Here is an 18,867-nt window from a genome sequence, read left to right on the forward strand (position 1 = left end):
ATGCCCAGCGCACACATCTAGAGTTGCTCGTGAACAATTAAATGATATATTTCCAAATAAATGGATAGGCAAATATGGTCCACGTCATTGGCCATCACGATTACCAGACCAGTGTTCTCGATTACTATTTGTAGGGGAAAGTAAAAGATCTGGTATACCGCGAACACCCTACGACAAGAGATATGATTCGTAGAACACGCGATGATGTTCATTCTCCAGATGCTGATGAAATTCTTAATACCACAAATAATTTGGAGAAAAGAATATTTGCTTGTATTGAAGAAAACGGTGGACATTTCGAAGTCCTGACCTAATCTAACCTAGCCATACATCCACATCAACTACACACACGCACACGCACACACACACGCACACGCGCGCGCACACACACGCACACGCGCGCGCACACACACACGCACACGCGCACACACACACACACGCACACACGCGCGCGCACGCGCGCACACACACACACACACACACACACACACAAAATTGGCCCTTTTTAAAGCCACTATGATGTACAAATCCGACCGAGCAATCTCCTCGTGGTGTACATCGGGTAATGCGAATGCCGGTCGTATGTCAACTTTGAAGTTTCATACCTGAGCAGTAGCTTGTGCAAAAGATCAAAGTAGGTAGCATTTTGAAAATGTTTTGACAAAAGCTATAAGAATATGGAGTGAAAAATGAGTTTTCGTTTAAAAATATCAAGTTGATTTTTACATGACTTTGACAAAACTCTTCAAAGTCATACTGATATTGCTACGTAACGCGTTACTTAAAACCTTACAACTTTTGTCTGAAACATTTTTGTCTGCTGCGCTGTTTTCGAGATATTCGGCTGGTACAGGATGTTTAGCTTTAATCGCCGCAGGCAAATGTGTCGAAAAATATAGAAGGTACGGAAAAACGTTTCAGACAAAAGTTGTTTAGTTCGAAGGGGGACATAAGATGGTGTCATTTGTTTGACTTTGAGTGAACGTGCCAAGAACACATGGAGTTACATTTTGTTTTCTTAAATAGAATCCCTTATCTTTCATTACATATTCTTGTAGCCTATCTTGAGAGCTTTCCAAAACACTATAATGAAGCCTTTTTTAAATCACTTTTCGAGTTACGAGGCTTGAAAGTTACAATTCCACCGGCATTAGCATTACCCAAGGTGCCAGTGAAGGCAAGATTCTAATCCGGCCAGTGAAGGCAAGATCTTGATCACCACTGCCCGGCACGGGAGGACACGGTGCAGCACATCCTAGAGGAATGCCAGGCGTGGGATGAGCAGCGCCGTGTCCTCGCCCGGACAGTGGGGTGTAAGGGGGGAGCCTTGTCGCTCCCGCATATACTTAAGGCGATGTACGGGAGCGAGGAGGTGTGGGGAATGGCGGCCTTCTTCTGTCGGGACGTGATGTCCCGCAAGGAGGCCGCCGAGTAGGAACGTCGCCCACCCCGTCGCAGGGCGCGATGGAGGAGGCGGCGTTCCCCAGGGGTGGGGCGCGGGCCCGAAATGGCGCCGGCCGAGGAGCGGCCTCCATTACTTCGGAGGCGCCCTCGACTGCCTCGGGCCCGCCTTCGACGTACCGATGGGGATGGGTGGGAGAGGGGGTAAGCCCTCTCGCCCACTCCGGGCGTCGGTGATGGCAGGGAGAAGGGAAGCGAGGACCAGTTGGGGCCGGGCCTCGCTCCCCTGCCCCCCCTGACCACCCAGTGGGGAAGGGGGAAGTCGGGGCGAGGAGGGAGGGCGGATGTCCCCTCCCTCCTAATTAACACCGGAAGGCTAACCAGGCCGGGCAACTGGCCGGGGCACCGCGCCCTTGACTCCCAATCTGGGAGGAGCGCGGTACTTGGGCGTGGGGCTCCATAAGAGCTCTGGGGCCGGGGTGTCGGGGAGGGAATGCAGACATAGTTCATATACACCCCCCTCGCTACGTTCGGTCCGAGCGGTAGGCATGCATCCCGCAGGGGTTTTAGTCGGTAAAAGTCTGACATAACCCCCGCTCTCCCCAAAAAGGCGAGGGTATCCATGAGGATTTCCCCTGCGTGACCAAATAAAAAAAAAAGGCAAGATCTTGATCCAGCCAGTGAAATTGATTGGCTTTTTTTGAATGCATCGACTATTTTTCTGAGAACGTTGGCTGGTATATTTCTACACGCCCGTCTAATCCTTTAGATCTTCAGCTATGGTAGGTGTGATCTTGTAAACAGTATTTCTTATATTTCATTATAATATCATTACCAATAATAGTAAGAATTATTTCATAAGGATAAATAAATATTTTAATTTTGGTTTGACGGAGGGTGCAATCCCATTTTATTTCGTATATTTCACTTAATCAGGAGCTTTTTGATAATGATAAAGTTCTTTGTATTGCATTCTGCAGATGGGCTGTAGCTCAAATTCAGCTCGATCCCACATTTTTTCTCGTATTATGTATATTATTTCAAATATTGCACAATTATGTGATAATTAAATCATTAAACTTAAAGAATAATTTACTGATCAAGCGCATACATAGGAGTATACATATTTGTAACAGTGATTAAAAGTAAAATACTTGAATTAACGTCTTTTCAGAGCTCTCTTTTTATTTTTTTATAATAGAAAATACAAACAACTTATTTAAAATTCAAATTGTGTGATATACTCACGTCACAGTCTACATTATTATTGCTTATGCACGTTAGCCTTTCAATACGTACTTTCCTTACATGTTTGGATTATTGCGAGGAATATTGCTATAGCCTCAATGATCAAGTTGGTTAAGAAAATAAATCATTGAGGCTATAGCAATATTCCTCGTAATAATCGAAACATGTAAGGAAAGTACTTATTGAAAAGCTAACGTGCATAAGCAATAATAAATAAATGTAGACCATGACGTGAGTATATCATACAATTTGAATTTTAAATAAGTTCTTTGTATTTTCTATTATAAAGAAATAAAAAGAGAGCTCTTAAAAGGCGTTAATTCAAATTCAAAAGTTTCAATTCAAAATTCTAAATCTAATTCAAATTCAAAAATTCAAAATTTTATTTTTAATCACTGTTACAAATATGTATACTCCTATGTATACGCTTGATCAGTAAATTTGACTGTCTTTATTTTCAGATAATGTTGTGCAATCAGTCAATATTTTATTCATTTATTACGTGAGAAATAAAGGCATTACTAATTTTATTAATTTTTCATTATTTAAGCAATACAAATACGAAAGCAGGTCAAATCCCGGTATTGTTCATAATTGATTCTTATTATTTAAAATTGTCTTAAGCACAGTGTTAAAATGTCGTAAACTAATCGCAACAGAACCGTATGAGCATCTTAAAAGACACTGCTTATGATTACTAATCGCGGAGGTACACGCAAGTAAGGCACGCGCGTCGGCCCTGAGTGCTATATAGACAAAAGCGCTTATTCGTTAAATTTAACATACTCTCCTGCAAAAACTACTTGTCGGACGCAATTTTGCTAAAGAAAAAAGTTGTTTGTTTTAGCATTGAGTGTCATGTCCTGTACTCCGAATGCGGGAATTTCGGATCACCCAGTATATATATATTTTATATATGTATATATACGCATACATACATACATATATAACGCATAAACATATTTATTTTAAAGTGATTATTAAACGAGGAAACAATTTTAATGATAATGTGACGCCCCAACTGATTTCTTATACAGCGACAGTGCACCGCGATCGTCGCCCCGTCCGCTGAGCGCGGACAGCAGTGCGAGGGGGACGGTAGGCGTCATCTACTGAATTTCGTCCGAAATATGTAGATTGTGTCCAGCTCTGATGTAGACAATCAGCATCGGTGATAGTATGATGTGGTATTTTAGATAGTCATATTGTTGGACTCCACTTTTTTGATAACAATGTTACAGGGGAGTCATATTTATATATGCTACGAGATGTATTGCCAAAGATGTTAGAGTTTGTTGATAAAAATACAGTCCAACGTATGTGGTTGTAACAGGACGGTGCACTACCACATTACGCACGCTCTGTAGGGATTTTTTAAATTTAACTTAACCGCACCGTTGGATTGTACGAGATGGTCATGTGATTGGAGCATGGCCACCCAGATCACGAGATTTTTTCTTATAGAGCTATTTAAAAATACTGTTTACCAGACAGCACCTACCACAGCTGAAGACTTAAAGGACCGCATTAGACGGGCGTGCAGAAGTATACCAGCCAACGTTCTCAGAAAAACAGTCGATGCATTCAAAAAACAATTGCAATTATGTATCCAACAGTATGGTGGTACATTTAAACATTTGCTGTAGATAAAAAATATATATACATTTAATGTGACTTCGATGTGATCCTATAAAGTCAATCAGTATTAGCTTCACTGACTGGATCAGGATCTTGCCTTCACTGGCCGGATCAATCTTGGGTCTTGCCTTCACTGACCGGTGCTGCATCTTGGCTAATGCCGACGGAATTGTAACTTTCAAGCCTCGTAACTCGAAAAGTACTGGTTAAAAAGAGGCTTCATTATAGTGTTTTGGAAAGGTAGACTACAAGAATATGCAAAGATAGGGGATTCTATTTAAGAAAATGAAGTGTAATTCCATGTGACCTTGGCACGTTCACTTAAGGTCAAACCAATGACACCATCTTATGTCCCCGTTCGAACCACACAACTTTTGTCTGAAACGTTTTTCCGTATCTATCATATTTTTCGACATATTTGTCTGGGGCGATTAAAACTAAACACTCTGTATATACATACATATGTATATAAGATGGTTTAAAAGTTTTGAAACGGCTATTTATCTCTGAAAGTAGCGGTCCTGTGAGAAAATGTTTCAAACGAAAGTTGTAGGATTTTAAGTAACGCATTAGCATAGCAATATTATTATGACCTTGAAGAGTGTTGTCAAGGTCACATAAAAATCACTTTAAATTTTTTAATTGACAACACTCTTGAAGGTCGTAATAATATTGCTGTGTAATGCGTTACTTATAACCTTACAACTTTTGTCTGAAACATTTTCCTACAGGATCGCTATTTTCAGAGATAATTAGTCGTTTCCAGATTTTTAAACCACCCTATATATGTGTATGCATGTATCTATATACAGGGTCTCTCATAGCTAATGTTGCAGAGCTCATGGAGATATAGAGCGGTTTAAAACAAATATAAAAGTCCCATACCGTTTCGCAAGATTCACAATAATTATCGAATTGTTAATGATAAAAATTTGAGGAGTGGGAGCGCGCCAACATGATGATTGGAGAAGCGTGCAGCCATTTCAATAAGACTGCGGCCCAGTCGATCCAGCAACTGTTGCCGGTGCGCGGCGAGGGGAAGGACAACGCGCCGCTATTCGTGTTTTATTCCACCGCACTTACGTCTTACTTCATGCCGTCCATAGTTGCTAGGTCGACTAGCCCGCGCTGTGGCCCGAGAGGCTGCGACGCTTCTCCAATCATCTATTTCGGCGCGCGCTCACTCGTCAGATTTCTGTCATTAATAATTCGACAATTATTGCGAATCTCATAAAACAGTATGGGACTTTTATGTTTGTCTTAACCCGCTCTATGTCTCCACGAGCTCTACAACATTTGTTATGAGACAACCTGTATATAATTATAATATTTCTTGCCAATTCTTGTAATGACTTCCATAAAAAAAACCTTTTTCCTTGCGCATTATTCATTGAATATTATTTTACTGACTTTAGTTGCGACATATTTTTTTTCCTTATGGAAATGTGTAATTATATGAATTTTTTTATGATGAATCCATTTTTCTTTCCATTAAAGAAGAAATTAAAAATCACTAATTAATTATTTTTTCGTAATTGCTAAACAATTCTTTACTATATAAACAAAAAGTTGTAATAAACATATACAAAATGTCTAATACATAATTCATTTCATATATAGATAAAATTTATTAAACTGAATAAAAATGATATAGTGAGACAAATTGATTAAATAAAATCTCACTAAGGGGGTCTAAATTTATTAATTCTTATCTCTTAATATTTATGTATTATACTCAAATCTATTAATTTTTTGGCAATGGCAGATGATACATAATGGTACAAGATGCTAGTGATGAGTGAAGGCTAGTGATGAGTGAAGGCTAGGAGTGAAGTGACACTCCGGTATTACGCATCATATGTCGTAATGAAGAAGTTATTAACAGATTCATTGCACAAAACTTTGTGCAAAAGTGCTTGTTCCACCATATTGCATACATTCATTTGTTAATTTTCTTTAATTAATATTTCAGTAATTATTGTAGTTGTTTGTAAAATAGTAAAAAACCTTTTTTTTTGTTTTTTTCAAATTCTACATAGACACTATCAGATGTGTTGTAACATAATTTATATACAGGGTGATCCGAAATTCCTGTATTCGGAATACAGGACATGATATTTTATGTTAAAACAAACAACTTTTTCCTTTAGCAAAATTGCGTCCGACAATTAGTTTTTGCAGAAGAGCGTGTTAAAGTTAACGAATAATAGCTCTTGTCTATGTAACGCTCAGGACCGGCTCGCGCGTTTCACTCGCGTGTACCTAGTCAGTGACTAGTATTCATAAGTAATGTCTTTTAAGACGCTTATACGGCTCTGTTGTGATTAATTTACGACATCTTAAGATTGTACTTAAGAAAGACAATCTTCTATCTAGGTACACGCGAGTGAGGCGCGCGCATCAGCCCTGAGCGCTACATAGGCAAGAGCGCTTATTCATTAACTTTAATACGTTCTCTTGCAAAATCTACTTGTCGGACGCAATTTTGCTAAAGGGAAAAGTTATTTATTTTAGCATAAAGTACCATGTCCTATACTCAGAATACGGGAATTTCGGATGACCCTGTATACATTCGGTAGATGTACTTACATATATTTTCGGTATATGTAAATTCACATATACATCTTGTATTTGTAAGTATGTGAAATTAAAGTTATGATTATACTTACTTTCAAAAGAATAGTATGTAGTAGTATGTGGTGGATGTATATATTGTCCTTGAACTGGCTGAGCACTAGTGGTAACCGTGCTATTGTTTGTACCAGCAGTCGACACACGTAAGCTAGCTTGTTGCGGCGATTTAATCTGTACAGTTTGTCCAATGTTCTGGGACTGTGCAGCCTTGACAGGTGCCGTCGTGGCCCTCACCGGTACCAGCGGCAAAGGATGTAAAGACATACCCGTGATTCTTGCAACTGTAGTCGGGACTGTTTGCAATATGCGCGTCGTGCTTGACGTGTTTGTGGTCGTAGTAATCACTTGTGACATTGTGCTGAGATTTGACAAAGATGTAACAGTTTGAACAACGCGCGGTGTACCTTGTTGCTGTTGGACCTGTTAATATCAATTAAAATAATTCATATCTCATCTTTTCTACAAATTTCTATGGAATCTGTAGAAAATTAATAATTTTTGTAGATCTGTATAATAATTTTTGTAAATCTGTAGATTTTCTACAGATTTAAATCTAAGAGAAATCATACATATGTATTTATATCGCATGTACACACATATACGTATGTGTGTGTGGGTGCGCGTGCACGGTACATATATATAGATCACATATATATGTATATACTTTTACTAACCTGTTGCGAAGGAATAACAATGTGACTAACTGTCCCAGTGGACGGTCCAGCCACTGTATTAATTGATAATTGTCGAGGCTCGACTGTAACTGCAGACGTACCACTTATTCTGTTTGTTGTTTCTACAACAGGTGTAGATACAGTTACACGTTTTGTAGCACATGCTGTAGTTAGTAGAGGTCTGCTGGACTGGCTGGTTGGCTAAATATTTTGCAATATACAAATTTAGAAATTAATAATTTATTATGTATATGTAAACATACTTTATACATTTAAATAGCATCCTGTAATTTTGATGAATTGCACTTCTAAATAATTATTTATTTACCTGAATGGTCTGTGTCGATGATCTTCCTGATTGTGAAGTCTGCGTCACCGTTACCACTTGTGGCGTCGGTGGTCTATTTTGTATAAGTGGAAGTCTAGTAGTAATGCTATTATTTGTTTGCAGAATAGGTGTTATTAATCTGGACGGACTACCAGTAATGGTAGCTTGAACGGATCTGCCTTGACTAGTTGGTGTAATTAGCCGCGGTTGTTGTGCTGTGTATACGGATGATGGTCTGGACCCTCTGTTGACCGGAGGTGTAGGATGTCTTTGTGATTGCGCATATACAACTGATGTTGTTTTCGGTTGCCATTGAGGATTAGAGATTGTTGTATTACTGTGAAATTGAAAAAAATATATTTTAGATATTATATATTATTGTGTAATGGAAAAATAATATATTCGATAATCTTTCTAACACAAATCTTTCATAGAAACTTTTCCTTCTTTCTTATTATATTTTTTTTCTTATACTTTGTATTGTATTGTTACTATGTAATTTGTTTATTATATTATGTAATTTGATACTTAATAATCCTTCATTACTCAGACGCTTTATATATATGTATGACGCGAATGTACGTACGCACTTACACACATGCACACAAACAAAAAATAAATAAAAACAAACAAATATACCACGGTCTAGTAGTAGATACAGTCTGCCCTGTATTTGCTCTAACGATGGGAGTAGCAACTGTTGATCTAGGTGCAGAAATATTAGCAACTGCTGCAGGTCCTCTTGGTACATGATACGTTGCGGGCATATTAACTTGTGATAATTGTGATTGTGATTGATTTTGTCTCTCTACAGTATTTAACATTCCTGGGGATATTATTCGTACTGTGGATCCTACAGGACATAACTAGAAACAATAAAGTACTATTAGTATTGATAAACTTACTACAAGATGCATAGTCATTAAAATATTATGTCAATAATTTTATATTTATTATATATTAAGTAAGACATGTATTAAGTAATATATGTTTATAACAAGTATATAATATATTATTTATAATGACACACACACACACACACACACTCGGGCGCGCGCATACACACACGTACACTTGATGAGAATCCTCAAATAAAAAGAGGATTTATAAAATATCATATATTAAATAAATGTAACGGTTTTAAATCGGTAAACTTATGTTGAGTTAGACTAAGCATATTCTGGATAAACTTTCTAGGACTTAAATTTTTCATGTATGGGGGTTTTTAGTACTAACTTAAGACTATTCTTCTATTGACTCCTGCAGCTTTTATTTCTTTGCTTCGAAGGATGATCTTCCCATAAATTACAGATTTTTCTATCTTTCTAAATATATGTAAAAGGATCTTTTTAAATATATGTAAAAGGATTATATTTGATTTTATATAAATATCAGAAATTCTATAAAACATTAGAAATATTGTGTATTTAATATATATGAATATACATGAATAATATATATAAACTTCTTATAATAAAGAAACTACCTCAACTATAATGTTTTTGGGTTATTATTACATTTGTGCGAACTAAAATCAATTTGACAATTTGTAGTTATATATACGTTTATATAAAGAGTATAACACCTATTAAATAATCTTTGCTATTCTGATATTTTCAGTTTCCACGGTGTAAAAAAGTATTTGGATTCATTCTCAGGTTTATATATGTATATATTTGCATGCTGTGTTGCATCTATTTTGGATTTATTTTCGACGTTTTGTTTCATTCGATTCAAGAAACATCACAAACAGATCCAAGATGGATGCAACGCATATAGACATATCATGCATCACGCACATATACCATATCTAGAAATTAAATCAAATGGCTTTGTAGTTATGTGTAGTTATATGTACAATTTTATTATAATTATAGTATATTGTAACATTATGTTTATATTATATTCTCCCCCACATATATATATATGTAACATCAGTAATGAAAATATCGAGTATTATCAATTAGTTTTTTGCTCATACATAAACATATTGGGTGAATGTAAAAGTTTGATAGGTTTTTCAAAAATGTTACCAATTCAGTTTTATAGTAGCACTTACAAATATATGAACGTATAAAATAACAGAAAACAATGGTTATTTGATAAAATGAAAAGAAATTGTTTTTAATAAAATTACTTAGTCCATATATTTTGCTGTCGTAAAATTTATCTAAAATTTTGGCATTTAGTTAGTAAATTGTTATTTGCATAGATGTTACTAAATGTTTTAAATTGCTATGTCAGTATATAAATGTTTAATGTGTTCCTATATCTTTAATCAAAATATTAAAGTTAGAACTTTGGAAGTCCTTATATCAGAGCATTGAGTTTATAAAACCTTCTTTTCACAAAAAATGATTAAGAATTGAAATTACGAAAGGTAAAATAATAAAATACATAAAGTAGATGCCAAGGTAAGGATAAAATTAGTTTAACAAATTCTAAATTCCTATATCATGTTTGTCTTAGATCGGAGAATAATGATATACAAAAATAAACATATTAATGAACATTATAAAATAGAAAACTGTTTACTACTCTAGACATCTTAAAAGTAATTTATGTATCAATAGCTTATTTATACATTTTCTTGAAACTGAGATTCAAGAAAATACATGTCATGATAAAATTTAGAAAAGGTAGAAGCAATATTAAGTTTATTTTCTTCCAAGGACCTTCTGAACTAGTGCGATAAGTTAGAGCAAAATATATTTTTTTTTGTTTTAGCTTATTGCACTAATGTGCACTAGTTCAAAAGTTCTTCAAAAAATAGACTCATTATATCTCTGTTAAATTTGATCTATTGACTGTTCCAAATTTGTGAGTTAAGAAAAAAATCACTATCCATAAAAACAAAAATCAATTTTTTGAATAAGTTATTGACATAATAAGAATGAATTAGATACAGTTTTGTAAGCTAAGTGGATGTCATGTATTTATCACATTATGTAAAACAACCTTTGTATAGAGAATTTTCATATTACTTATATGTTGTAATTCTTTAAATTTTGTTTAATCACAAGTATAATAAATTGTGAATATATTATAAATAAGTGTCACAAGTTATAAAACAACTTTGAATTTTAAACAATACAAAATATGAAGTAAACTTCGGTAAATCTATTACTAGTTGAAATATATTTACAAATATATTATTATTCATTACCAATGTTCATCAAATAATTTTAAGATATTACCGTAGTTGTCATTTTACTGGTTTCTGTAGATGAAGGAGTACCAGATGGCACTATAGGCTTCATTAAGGACAACTTGGGATTCATGTCTAGCGACACTGACTTGCCAATAAGATTAGGTGTTCCTACTGATCCAACAATAGTCTGAGTTGGTTGAATAGTTTGAATACTGCTCTGAACTGAACTTTGTACATTCTGTACATTTGATACATTTTGCATTGTAGTTAAATTTTGTGCTACAGTTTGCACAGTTGTTTCCAGTAAACATTTATCACTGCTACTGTTTACAGAGCTCAGTGCTGTATTCATAGTTTTACTGTTAAAACAGATAAAAGAATTAATTATTGTAAAAGTTAACATTTATTATAGAAATATTTTTTCCAAATTATGCCAGAATACTTTGACAGTTTACGTAAATAATAGGGTACGAATAACGAGCAATACCAAATTTACCGCGTTTGTCGTGCGGCATATCAGAATTACGTTACTTACGATATGTATCATAAAAATTAAATAGTTTTAGAGGTTACGCCGCCTTGTTACCGCCCGGTTAAAAAATTCGCTATTGATAGATATTACGTAGCTGCCTCGTTGTTGATATTGCACATTCTCGAATGGACAGACGAATTGTACGTAGCAGTAATTTTGCTTATGTTTATGATATAACAGCAGTCAGCATATCATCAGCAAATTGTCGCTCGTACAAAGATGTTGCATATTTATGTAAAAGTACAGGATCAAACACATTTATCTATTCACTCACTCGTGCACAAAACTGTCATGGATATTAAAATTTATTCGATGTTATATCACAAAAACATGTATGTTTCAAATCCTGTGGAACTCAGCATCGCTACAAAAGTTTATAGCGCCTAACATAAGCGTTAAGATGAATATACATTAAACTAACGACAGAAGGTTTGTTCGTTTTATTTACACTATGGATACGTTCCATAAAGCCGCAAATGCTTTGTAATGTCCCTCACAATAATATTCCCTATCTTCTCACCAAAATTCACCATACCTTTTCCTATCCAATCAAATCCTTACCTATCATCGACTAATCCAACTGCAGCGCCCTCTACAAACACCTATGCAATCAACACGTGCCTCTGCCGTCTTTAAAGCCAGCAGCACACGGTGCTTGTTTTCGTGCTGGATTGCTTGCTGGATGAAAATACTGAGTTCTGATTGTTACATTTCCGAAGATGGATGGAAATGCACTAATCAGAACGCAGTATTTTCATTCAGCAAGCAGTCCAGCACGAAAACAAGCACCGTGTGCCGCTGACTTTATTGTTAATATAATATCATTAGGCCTGTTCGTTTTGTCTGCACTGCTGAACTGCATTAAGTGCTGGTGCATTAAGTGAAAGTGAGACAAACGTAGGTTTTCTCATTTCAACTTGATGCACCACTTCAGCAGTGCAGACAAAACGAACAGGCCTATTACTATACGAAATTGTTTACTGAATTATCATCTATCTTTTTCTTTCTCTCTCTTCCTTCTACTTTCTTGGAGCGCTATTCTGTACATGTCTACCGACAATTGTCGGTATCGGTCGTTACCGACGAACGTCGGTTGCGTGACCGACAAGAACGATGCACACCTATTCTCTACATGGACACTACCGACAATCATCGGTGCAACCGACGGTTTTTAATCGTCGGTTGACGTCACAAATGGTCGAGAGACAGTCACGGACAAAAGTGAGAATACATCGTAATTCGACCAATCGCGTAACGAGTCTATGAGAAAGTCCGCGATTTTCAAGTTTTACAAACATAACCGTATTCATATGAGTTGTAGAAAAATAGAGAAGATACAAGAGAAAGCATCATGTCAGAGAGTAGAAGTAGGTATGTACATATATTTTTAATGCTATTCATATATATATATATATGTATATACATAATGTAATATTTACCGACACAGCAAAAAATATCCAAAGGACGTACGTAGGGACATCCTTAGAATCTCCTTACGATGTCCCCTAGACATCTGTGCTGTGTGGGTATACTAATAAATACTATTCGATAACCTAATAAGAGAATTATTGTACTATCAATAAACAGTAATATTTTTTGTAGTACTGTTAAAAAGCAGCGTTCTTCGCGTGCATCAACATTGCAAATTGAAGATTTGGTACCCTATATGGAAACGCATAGCCGTTTCACTGCCGGCCGGTTTAACGGAAATGAGGGGAAACTGCAACTGCAGATGCAGTGGGATGAACTGTGTAAAAGGCTAAATTCTCTACCCGGGCCAAAGCATAATTCTTCATTATAATTAAAACGTGGAGTTCCTGGCTGCTCATGTTTCAATGGAGTCATTAACCACGGCTCCAGTCCATACCCATCATCACCTGTGAAAATAACACTTCGATTTTATTTTACTTTAGATTCAGTTTACTTATTTTACATTTTCAATATGATGAATATATTTAATAAGCAGTTGTTTTAAATAATTATTTACAACCATTTTACATTTTACAAGTTTTTGAAGAAATATTTTACCTAGTATTTAATAAGAGAAAAATAATAGTATTACCGATAAGCCAAGTCTTGCGTCCTCCTTGCATACCATCGTTTCATGACACAACGAGCAGCACAATTTGCCCAAATATATGCATCATGTCGTGCCCCAGGATATCAAGCATTAATGTTTAGAATTTTTAAATCAGGGTCACAAATCTACAAAAAAATATCATATATACATAAAATTAAAATTGTTGTTATCCCAATTTTAACATTTATACTAACTATTTATTTAAATATACCGCTTGAACATTGAGACAGTGATCACCCCAGTGATTGACGTAGGCTTCTTCGTGAAGTTGCGGTGCCAGAATCGATACATAAGTGCAATCTATTGCACCGATACCACTTATAAACGGATGTTGTGCTGTGCGGAACTTTTCTCTTGCAGCTTGTCGATCCTCCGCTGTAATAGGAAATTTTACCCATGGTCATAGTAATAGGTCATTTATTCCATTTGTCACAGCTGCTACACAACGGCTTACAGTCGATTGACTGACAGCCAGGTTCCATTGTTCCCTAATGGCACTTTGGTAGCAGCCAACAGCATAAAATCTTAAAGCTGTTAATACCTATTAAACAATATTTGTTGAACATATAGAAATAATAGTAATAATTTCATATTAAATCACACACATAAAATATATGTGCATATACTTGATGCTGTACTGAAATTCCATATGGTCGTAATCGTTGTAACCTTGGTCTTAAGATCTCTGCTAATTCCAACACAGTGTCAGGTGGCAAGCGAAATAAATCAATGAAAACGTTATCGTGTAACTCGAATGGATCATTAGTATCACGATTAGTAGACTCTTCTTTCTATTTGATGTTGTAGCATTCTCACGCGATTCTCAAGGTGTAAAAGATCCCACATGAGGTATTCAGCCATACTAAATTCATATTAAATATTATTGGATTTAACAATTATATTATTATATTATTGGATATAACATATCGTCAGCAAAATTAGAAAACCTCCTAATTCTAATTTTTAACGAATTTGAGATTTTCATTTCATTCAACTTAATAAGATAAGTTGGATGAAATGAACCCAGCAAATACAATGTTGCATGTAACGTACATGTTAGTTGTAATTTCCTACTCAACAATGTAACTGTTATAACACATGTGTTATATAACAGTTATATTATTGAGTAGGAAATTACAACTAATATGTACGTTACATGTAACATTGTGTTTGCTGGGAATATTTCAATTTCATAAAAAATTGGAGTTAGGTTTTCTAATTTTGCCGACGATATAAATAAAACACTAGAGTAACGGTCCCAATTACTGCCAGTGTCCTAATTACTGCTATTTTCTTTAATTATAGTATTAAAATAAAAAATATGACAGCGTTATATATTTAAAATCTTGGTTTAATATTAAAATATTTTAAATATATCCCATTAAATCTACTAGGATATATTAGAACTATCCAGTTACAATGTTACATGTAACATTGTGTTTACTGGGTATAATGCTCATATTTTTTATTGTAATACTACAATTAAAGAAAATGGCAGTAATTGGAACACTGGCAGTAATTGATCGTTATCCTATAAGTATAGACAAATTTATTCTTTTCGACGTGTAAATGAGTTAAAAGAATTACGCAAAAAATGCGAAAGAAAAACTCTAATTAATATCACTTGTTAACCTTCAGTTCGTAGCGTTATTTTCGTCCTTAATATATTTTAGGATATATTTTTAACCTAAGTCATGAACAATAATAGATTGTGCATTCATTACTTAGGGTAAAAGGATAAGGTTTTGTACATATTATATACTATTCTAATACTATTTTTTATTTCCTGCTGCCGTGTAAAGACCGCAGTACGAATTGAAGGTTAACTCCACTGACTAAATTTTATGAGAATTTAATTAAATTTACTTACTTGCACATTTTTGCGTTACAATTTACAGCACACACACACTATTATATTTTATACCAACAGAAACGTAATAAACTAAACAAAAATTTTATAAATATGTGAAATCGCAATGTGCGCAGTATCATTACCTCAAATCGCGAATTCACTAACATAATCACATAAACCGACGATAATTTCGTCCGTGTGCGTCGGTCAAACGCTACCGATGGCCAAGTAAGATACAGACGAGGGAGGACAGCACCAGTCTATTCCGGGAGGAGCCACGGGAGAAAGACCGGTCCTAGGAGATCAGACTCGTCGGATGGAGAAGAGGGTAAAAGGAGACGCACAGAGAAAGACGAGGCTTTTTGCCTTTAGCTTTTTTAGCTTTAGCCTTTTGCCGATTAATGTCGAGACGAATAATAGAAATTAGAGTCAAGTCGAAGGAAGAGTCGTAGAGCGTTAAGCTTTTGTAAAGAGATATATTTGATATAAGCTGCGGTGTCGGTTACTATTGTATTATTGTTTATTTAAAATATACATACTTATATTCTTGTTCATAATAAGAAGAGTTCACATTAATCGCTCGGAACCTAAACATCCTGAACATCCCTCTCTTATAAAGGAAGAGGATTCAAGAAGAGGAGAGACAGAAAGATAATAGAATAGAGAAATAGAGGATCTCTCTTTTTTAAATCTTACAGCCGCAATTTTCTTTCAGAAGTGGGATACAGCTCATGCCAATTACGCGATTACAGTTTAAAGAACAGCAATTAAGAGTCGGAAAAATGAACAGGAATGTGCTGGATGGAATGACGCTGATGCAGCTGCAGGAGGAAGCAGTAAAATTCCGATTGCCGGTATCGAACGACCGTGAACGGATGATAGAACAAGTGATGTCCCATCTAGAGCGACACGGGCCGATGAGAGACCTTCTTGCACCAGAGGAGAGCTCACGAATGATAAAGGAGAGACAGGCTGCGGTGACCTCAGCCGAGGAACAAAGAATGGAGCAGCAGACGGAAGGGTCCTCACAGAATATAATCGGTCAAGTCACGGATAGTTTGGCTAAGATGCAGCGCTTAATGCAGGAACAGCAACAACAATTTATGCTGCAACAACAAAATCAGTTTGAACGGTTGCTTCTAGTGCTATCCAACAGGAGACCAGAAGCCGGTCTTCCGACTGAGAACCAAGGCGGAGGAAGATCGACGCAAAATTCTACACCATCGGGAAGTGACGGCGTGGTGACGGGTCAAAACCCCATAGAAATGCAACAATCGCAAATCTCGGTTTCTACCTTAGCGTCGCAGATTCCGGAGTTCGGTGGAACCGAAGAGGAGAACGCTAAAATCTGGATACAACGAGTCGACTGTGTAGCGGCTATATATGGAGCGACAGATGGTGTGACGCTGCTTGCAGCAACGGCGAGGCTGACGGGTGCAGCCAGGAAATGGTATGACGCACAATACGGACCGATGCTGCAAACATGGAGAAGGGTAAGAGAAGAACTGCTTAAAATTTTCGATCGAGAGATTCCCTTCTATAAAATTATAAATAAAATAGAGAGTCGAAAATGGAACGCGGTAAAAGAAACATTTGATCAGTACGCTCTGGATAAATTAGCGCTGATGCAGCGAACAGAATTATCTGTCCAAAATAAGATACAATTATTAATAAACGGAATAGCGGTGAGCGCGCTGAGAGCTACAGCCTTGTCATTGTCGGCGGAGACGATTGAAGACTTTTTGACCAAGATGAGACGAATCGCGGAGGGCGTGATCGAGTCAGAAAGGAAAGCGCCGATCGGGTCGAATATTGCACGTTCTAGAGAAATAAAATGCCGAAACTGTAGTAGAAAAGGACATCCCCACAAGGAATGCCGGAGTGAGCCGACGTGCTTCTACTGTAAAGAAAAAGGGCACAGGCAGTTCGAGTGTCCAGTCTTGAAGCGAAGGGAAGGAGCTGTGGTTCCAGTAAGGGCGCCAGCCTATGCAGGAGGACGTCGAGCGGCAGGAGATGATGCCCCGAGACATCCGGTTGCCGTGGTGCAGGAGCAGGAGGTGGCGCCGGAGCAGGAACAGGAACTGCGAGTCAGCGAGCCCTTTATACCGGTCGCAACTATAATGGGTAAGCGATGCCAGATTAAAGCCCTGATAGATACAGGCAGTCCAGTATCGTTTATTAACGAAAAAATATACAAAATGTACATACAGCCGACGATACCGACGTTAAAACCGGTCGGAACAAAATTATATAATTTAAACGCGCAGCCGTTAGCTATTTTAGGATCAACGCAAATACAGCTAAAACTCGAGCCAACAAAAAACTTAGAATATGATGTCGATCTCTTTGTGTTATCGAGACAATCGTTCCAAGGAGAGATAATATTAGGACGCGATTTTCTATACAAAGAAAGAATCTCTTTTGTCTTCAGACCGCGAAGTGAAAAAGTAGAGCGAGTTTGTCTGTTCGAACAATTGCCTTTGTGTATCGAGCAAGGCATAAATAAAACAGTTAACGATAGACTAGACGATATCAAAATAGATTATAATAAACAGACAAAAGAAAAGTTGCTAGATCTATTGGTGTCGATGAACAATAAAGAGATCGAGGCAATCGAAGACGGGCACGCGATACGTGTACCCTTGAAGGATAAGTCGATATACGCGTATGCCCCGCGTCGGTTTGCGTTCGCTGAGCGCGACGAGGTCAAAAATATTATTAACGATCTATTAGCACGGGACATTATAAAACCAAGCATATCGCCTTATTGTGCTAGGATTGTACCGGTGAAAAAGAGAAACGGTAGCATGCGGTTATGTGTCGATCTACGACCTTTAAATAGTCGTGTAGAAAAACAAAAATACACTTTCCCGCTAATCGAAGATTGCTTAGCAAAATTGGCGAATAAATCCATATTTACATTGTTAGATATAAAAGACGGTTTCCATCATATAAAAATCGATGAGCGCGACACAAAATACTTTGCTTTTGGCACACCAGATGGCCAGTATGAATATAAAAGATTACCCTTTGGCTATAGCGAAGCACCGGCCGAATTTCAAAAAAGGTTATTGCAGATCCTGAGACCGTTAATTAATGACGGAAAGATTATTGTATATATAGACGATATTTTGATCGCATCAGATAACATAGCCGAACACTTGGAAGTAATTGGAGAAGTGTTAATTATTTTAAAACAATATAAATTCGAGCTTAACTACGATAAGTGCTTATTTTTGCGAAAAGAAATCGAATTCTTGGGTTATATCGTGAAAGCGAACGGTATTACCTTGAATCAACGACATGTCGAGGCAATCACAAAGTTTAGA

General features: G+C 36.6%; 1 protein-coding gene and 1 long non-coding RNA gene across 9 annotated transcripts in view; both read right to left on the reverse strand.

The window, feature by feature from the left end:
- The window catches only part of LOC105185611 (histone deacetylase complex subunit SAP130-A), a 43,329-nt gene extending 31,335 nt beyond the window's left edge, over positions 1-11,994 (reverse strand). For 3 of the 6 annotated variants that reach the window (XM_025300014.1, XM_025300015.1, XM_025300013.1), the window contains exons 1-6: positions 11,610-11,990; positions 11,121-11,433; positions 8,563-8,789; positions 7,924-8,260; positions 7,596-7,796; positions 6,957-7,341 (exon numbers count right to left, since the gene is read on the reverse strand). In XM_025300014.1, coding sequence (XP_025155799.1) covers positions 6,957-7,341; positions 7,596-7,796; positions 7,924-8,260; positions 8,563-8,789; positions 11,121-11,426 — 1,456 coding nt within the window. In that variant the 5' untranslated portion in view covers positions 11,427-11,433; positions 11,610-11,990. Of the gene's footprint in view, positions 1-6,956; positions 7,342-7,595; positions 7,797-7,923; positions 8,261-8,562; positions 8,790-11,120; positions 11,434-11,609 lie in introns of all 6 variants that reach the window. The other 3 variants (XM_025300012.1, XM_025300011.1, XM_025300010.1) reach the window with 3 other exon arrangements.
- Positions 11,995-13,439: 1,445 nt separating this feature from the next.
- On the reverse strand, positions 13,440-15,910 carry LOC112588848 (uncharacterized). 3 transcript variants are annotated; one of them, XR_003113083.1, is made up of 5 exons: positions 15,557-15,910; positions 14,313-14,548; positions 13,881-14,227; positions 13,669-13,811; positions 13,440-13,483 (listed from the first exon to the last, which is right to left on the reverse strand). It is a non-coding gene; the product is annotated as an uncharacterized LOC112588848 (long non-coding RNA). The 3 variants fall into 3 exon arrangements; XR_003113084.1 differs by having other exon boundaries at positions 13,898-14,227; positions 14,356-14,548; positions 15,557-15,909; XR_003113082.1 differs by having other exon boundaries at positions 13,898-14,227; positions 15,557-15,909.
- Between the last annotated feature and the right edge of the window lie 2,957 nt (positions 15,911-18,867).

Source organism: Harpegnathos saltator, unplaced genomic scaffold, assembly GCF_003227715.2.
Source record: "Harpegnathos saltator strain DR-91 unplaced genomic scaffold, Hsal_v8.6 scaffold314, whole genome shotgun sequence".
In the NCBI taxonomy this organism is placed as follows: Eukaryota; Metazoa; Arthropoda; class Insecta; order Hymenoptera; family Formicidae; genus Harpegnathos; species Harpegnathos saltator.